The sequence below is a fragment of the Charadrius vociferus genome, unplaced genomic scaffold (assembly GCF_000708025.1).
Source record: "Charadrius vociferus isolate BGI_N301 unplaced genomic scaffold, ASM70802v2 scaffold917, whole genome shotgun sequence".
Lineage (NCBI taxonomy): Eukaryota > Metazoa > Chordata > Aves > Charadriiformes > Charadriidae > Charadrius > Charadrius vociferus.
The window spans coordinates 417,245-423,151 of NW_009649175.1; the positions used below are offsets into that span (position 1 = coordinate 417,245).

The 5,907-nt window shown below is 43.7% G+C and overlaps 1 protein-coding gene across 2 annotated transcripts in view; it reads left to right on the forward strand.

Moving 5' to 3' along the window:
- The first annotated feature begins 1,141 nt into the window (after positions 1–1,141).
- PISD (phosphatidylserine decarboxylase) overlaps positions 1,142–5,907 on the forward strand; it is a 9,444-nt gene continuing 4,678 nt past the window's right edge. The window contains exons 1-2 of one of the 2 annotated variants that reach the window (XM_009888575.1): positions 1,142–1,805; positions 4,032–4,197. In XM_009888575.1, the coding sequence (XP_009886877.1) occupies positions 1,609–1,805; positions 4,032–4,197 (363 nt within the window). In that variant the 5' untranslated portion in view covers positions 1,142–1,608. The remainder of the gene's footprint in view (positions 1,806–4,031; positions 4,198–5,907) is intronic. The other variant, XM_009888576.1, reaches the window with a different exon arrangement.

Genomic DNA, 5,907 nt, shown 5'->3' on the forward strand with positions numbered 1-5,907 from the left:
GTGAAAATGATTTTCATCTTGGTCTGATGAAGCAGCTTTTGAAATGATGTCAAGTTAGCTTGTTTCTATTTAAAATTTAGTATTTAATGGTGGCAATTTCTAACGTTCCTGGCAAATCAAGAGAACTAACTTGCCTGTGCTCCTCGCTGCTTTTCTTTGAATTTTGATGAGATCTTGGGTAACTGCTTTCATCATTTTACTATACAGATGGCTTCCTTCTTGTTGTGTAGGAGTTTCTTGTGCCAGCCAGAGAAAGACTGAACGCTATTTTAAATAGGAAAACAGAGAACATTGGCACAGGGCTCAGGAAGGAAGGAGTATGTTTCCCTCTCACATCAGAGTACCAGTGCTCTTTTTTATCTGTTGTATTAGCCATACAGCTGTCATGGTGTTTAGAGAGCTTTGGAAACAAAGGAATTTATAATTTTTAAACTGAGATTTTAACAGAAAATGTAAGTGAAATGGATGGCTGCTAGAGAGTTAGGCCCTAAAGTGTTCTGGGTATTTGGTTTAATCTTGAGGTGAGATGTAGCCAGCCAGTTTCCACTTTCTGCACCAGGGGTCCAGTTTCATCCAAATCCAGTCAACAGGAGATGCAGAAAATCTGTGTTGGAAACGTGGTCTGCAGGGTCAAAGGGAATTGATGTATATTCAGAATGCTCAGATAGAAATAGTGCAGCTTTTTGTCTTTAAAAAAAAAAAATAATAAACCAAAACCAAAACAGCCTCCTTTACTCATGTTCTGCATTTTAGTTCTACTGGGCATAAAAACTGTGACAGTACTGAGTGTCACTTAATAGACACATTAACACTTTTATACCTGATTCTCAAGCTGGCCCTAAAAGTGGCTTATTTCACTAAATATCTGGGTATTTGTAGAAGAATGTCCTTTACCTGCTGACCATGTGAGTCTTTTGAGAGGGAGAGAGACTTCAGGAGATGGATGTTGGTGTCTGGTAAGGTTGGTAAAATAGAAGGGGGTTCCTTTCCTTTCTGTTTCCTTCTTTCCAAGCTGGACATTAAGAGCAGGAAAGGATTTTTGGTGCCCAGCAGTCCAGAACTCTTTTTAGCGGCAGCTGCTGCACTGCAGAATTGAAGCTGGGAGTTATCTCCTCCTCTTCTCCGCCCCACTCCTCCTCCCAGCCTCGGATTCAGAGCGGCTCTGGGGCGAGCTGTGCAAGGCCAGCTGGCTGCTCCTCTGACTGTAGCACATCGCTGCTCGGCAGCACGAGACTGCAGGGTGTTTTTTGGAGAGTTGAGTTTCAATGGCCACCCTGACTAGGGAGAAGCAAGGACTGCTTATACGGACAGCTCGTTTTTATCTTGTGCAGAGTCGGCTTTGTAGTGGGATGTTGAAATATGACACAATGCCTGTTTGTTTGCAATAGCTGCGACCCTCGTAGCAGAGTCTCAAGTGGGAAACAGAGGGGGAATCCAGAGACAAACCAGCGAGGGAATTAGGAACTGTGACGCCGTGTCCTCTCTCCTGTGCCGGAGCAAGCAAAGGAAAGAGAGGTAGAGGAAAAAAGACTGAGCCTTGCAACCAACCATCATCCTGACGATGTGTCAGTCAAACACCCTGCAGGGACCAGATCTGCACACAGGGAAATGGTGAGATGCTATAAAGCTTTATCTAACCCTCCACCCTCTTGCTACAACCTCCACAAAGTTAAAATTCATGTCCGGAGGCTGCGTTCAGGGAACGGCGGCAGCAGCAGCTGTGCCGGGGATCAGCACCCACAACTGGAGAGTCCAGGCCCGGCTGGCTCTGCTGGTGGGACACCAAATAGGAGAACTCGTTTCAGGTACTGTTCGGTATTTTCTGCTTTGCAGGAATGGTGACTGAAGGGAGAATCCGAGGGAGGGAGGATGGGAGGGTTTCTGGGCAGAGGGAGCGACAGCCATCTGCAAAGCTTTTGTTTGGCCTAATTACTACAAAGCTCCTTATGCATTGAATTGGCAGAGAAGGGCAGGCTGTTATATGACAAGGGGAATGAGGAGGCTTTCGTTCCTTTCCTTTCTATTCTCCATCACTAGGAGAATGGAAAAATTAGCGAGGGACTGCTCTGAAACCAGGCCAAGGCAGTGAGAAGCCCGAGGGCTCTGGAGCGAGCTGCCAGGATGCAGCTCTGCAGGGATTGGTCCATGAGCGACTGCAGTGAAGGGGGGGAGAGCCACGGGAGGGGGAGCGGGACCTCTGCGTTCGATGCTGGCAACCCGGCTCCCGGCCCCGCCAGTCCACCAGCAGACTGCAGGCTGGTGGGTGGTAGGAATGGGAGGAAGAATGTGCAGCGTCCCTTCCTATTCCCATGTCGAGTCAGGCCCAGCTCCTGCTGAGAAGAAAGCCGGCTTTACCTCTGCTGAGACAGCACTTCATCTTCTTGGGGGTTTTTTTGTTTGTTTTTTTTCCCCCCTTGCATTGTGATGCACAGATCATTCTCTGTTTTTTGTTTATTAATTCTCATGAAAGAAGTTGTTCTCTGCAGAAAAAAATCTCTGAGCCAAAAGCACCATCTTGCATCCCAAAGTGGTGACAGTTGTACCTGCCTGCCTGGTATTTTAATTCTGATCCAACTTTTGAAAAGAATGTGTTGGCAAGAAATTTTCCTTTTAATTTCCTATCTTCTTTCCATCTTGGAAGGACATACACAGCTTTTTATCGTTCAACCTTCATATCATATAATCCAGTGAGAGTGAGCTGTTCAGAGCAGCCGGTGCACACCACTTGCAGTTGGTGTGTGCACGCAGCTGTATCCCGGTTGCAGGCATACTGCCTTCAGCAGTGTGTGGGGAACAGTCTCTTAGCCAGGATTTAAGTCAGTGCCCAGATGTGAGTATTTTGCCCTAAGGTAGGGAGGCTTTTATTTGATAACGTGTCCTTGGAAATGCCAATGGAAGCCAAAGAATAAAGGGGGATCTGAAGGGTCTCTCATCCAGACCTCCTGCAAGAGTCTGAACTGAGGCCCATGATGTCCTCTGCTAATAAGATGAGCAGCTTTTCCCTGTTAGAGTTGTGAGTTCAACCTCTCCCCATGGACATCTGTACAAAATGAGTTTCCTCTCAGTCAGGACATCCACATGACAAAACATCATAGATGCAGTTGGTTGTGAGGCAAAGGAGTTGGTTATTGGGCTATGGAAACTAGATTATCTTGCAGCACTAGCAGTATCAGCTTTGTCCATGTTCTCTGTTAAAAACCAGGGTACCCAGTGAAGGTTTTAAGACCTGGAAAGATGTCTTTTGGAATCACTTAATATGTAAATGTATTAATTAACTCAGGATTGCCAATCCTGTTGTTTCTCAAGTAGGTACTTCTTTCCCAAAGTTAGTGAATGACCAACAGGTGTGTGTAAATTTGATACCAACATCTTTTGTGATACAAAATACAACTTGAGGCACAATCTAGTCAAGGTGCCTTCACCCCATGAACCCTCTGAGGGACCTCAGTTTATTAGGTTTCAAGGATTTCCTTCATCAGAGTATCTGTTTTTTCCTTAAAATTGTCCCTCTGTAGAGTTCTTATTAAAGTCCCAGCATCACAGATTCCTAGCTTTCAGAATGTTGTTTGCTGTCCACTTTATCTATCCAACAGCCAAAGCAGTCACAAGAAATGTTTTCTGGGGATGTAATCTGATATTTGGAAGAAGAACATTTGCTCTTTGTTATTTCCACTGTAAACTATCATGTGACGTTATTAGTTGGATGAACCGGCTGTGACTTTCTTTTCAAATGTCACCTGCAAGTGATCTTGGCTTTAATTTTTGAGGGTGTCATTCATAAAATGTGACCTGTGAGAGTGAACACCATTTTTGGGACAGAGGATCGTTGTTTTGTTTTGTTTTTTGAGATAAACTGGTCTTCTATTTCTAAACTGGGAATGGGAAGAACTGATCAAAATGAAGGAGTAAAGACTTGCAGAGTCACTGTTAAAGTAAAGATTAGCAGGAGTACATCACCCCCAGCTATGAGAAGCTGGCAGTTCGGAAGCTGAGATGGCTGACCCTCTTATGTTGTGTATGTAATCTTTCAGGTTGCAATTTCCCCAGCTGGCCCTGAGGCGAAGGTTGGGCCAGCTAAGCTGTATGTCTAGGCCTGCTCTGAAACTCCGTTCTTGGCCTCTGACTATTCTCTATTACCTTCTGCCTTTCGGTGCTCTTAAACCCTTGACCAGAGTGGGATGGAGGCCTATGAGCAGGGTAAGTGTGAGCAGGTCTCTCTTGCGCTTCGCGTACGTTAGCCGGTTTATACCGCAGGGAGCTGGCAGCAGCTGGGTGGAGAGATCCTTTGGTGTAGGACAGGCTGATGACCACTAGTATGAACGCAGAGATGCAATTCATGTTTCCCTTTAGTTTTCAGTGTTCATAGTTATGTTGACTAATTGCTACACAGACCAGTAATTTTTTTCAGTAGCAGAGATTTTCTTTGACCCCTAAGAGTCAGGGGTCTACTCAGGAAAATCAACAGAAACTTCTGAATTAATTCAGTCACCTCAAAGGTGACCTCAGGGCTGCGATAAGGCACAGCAAACCGCTTCTCCAGTTCCCTTTCCTGGCCACACTGAAAGGGTCTCTTGCTTTCTGTCATTTTCGCACACAGAGGGTTTGTTCCTCGAGTTCTTTGAGTGTTTGTAATCCAGCCTGTCCTAATGATATGCAAATCTCTGCCCTGGCACTGTTAAGAGCAGGGTGTAGGAAGCCTTGCATATGGATATTCTCTGCACACATGCAATTTCAGAATGCAACAACCACATAAATATTTTGATAACTGCAACAAAATTGCCCTTTTTAAGACTATTTCATTGAACAGCTGTTCTGTTTGATCCCATCAAGTTGAAAACCAGGCTCTTTTGCAGAGGAGGGGCTACTAGGAAATACCACTTTTGACGATTTTTGTGATTTTACAGTTGTATCTGCCTATTTTTAGTGTTTGTGGGAAACTGAGCAAAATTTATTTTAGAAATTAACACTGTATAAGGCATGTCAAATAAAATGGCAAAACATTTTTTCTTCGGTACTTCAGCTTATATAACCTCAGGTACAGCATGTTCATTTAGAAGTTTTTTATCTGAAGTAAGATTAGGTTGGTGTTTTCTTTCTGAAATATCACTGTATTTTAATGTGATGCAGGACAGTGACTTGTGAGTGAAATCTCAGTTTGCTGTGTTTGATACAATGGACAAGCTCTCAGCCAGCATGTGCTTCTGTTTGTGTTTATGGCTGTATTTTGCAAGACTTGGTTATGAAAGATATGATTAATATTGAGAATAAATGATGACTCTCGCTAAGAAAAAGAAAAAAAACCCCACAGCTTCTAGTCAGGAGTGAAATGTAGCTGAGCTGTACTTTTCAAAAAATTGTACCAGATCCAGCAGATCACTACTTCTTTTGCGAAACTGGTTTCAGAGGTTTCAGTTCCATTGGTCCACCCCCTGATTACATCATGGTCCTGTGAGTTTTTTGGCTGATACTATGTACCACAAACCCCGGGAGAGTTACCTGCTGGAATTACCAACAGGAAGACACTGTCATCTGTCCAGTTACATCAGCAGTGTACACCTCTTAGCAACGTTGTTTCATTTGTTTTTCTTGCTGCTAAAACTTAGGCTTTGATGTAAGCCCAAAGGTATATTTCTACAGGAATAAAGACACTTTATACTCTTGCTATTAGCAACTCCTTTTGTTGCAAGAGAAGGAGTAAGTCTGGCAGGAGTTTCTACTGGTGTAGCTGCATCCACATGGGTATGTTTCGTCAACTGTACTAGTATCATTAGAGCAGTACAATACTGGCACGTGGAAAAACACTCTGATCAATAGATGCACTGAGAAGCATGTCATCAAACACTGAGAAATTATTTTTCTGTCAATTTTCATTTGGTTATTCACAAAAATGCATATATTGGTAATGTT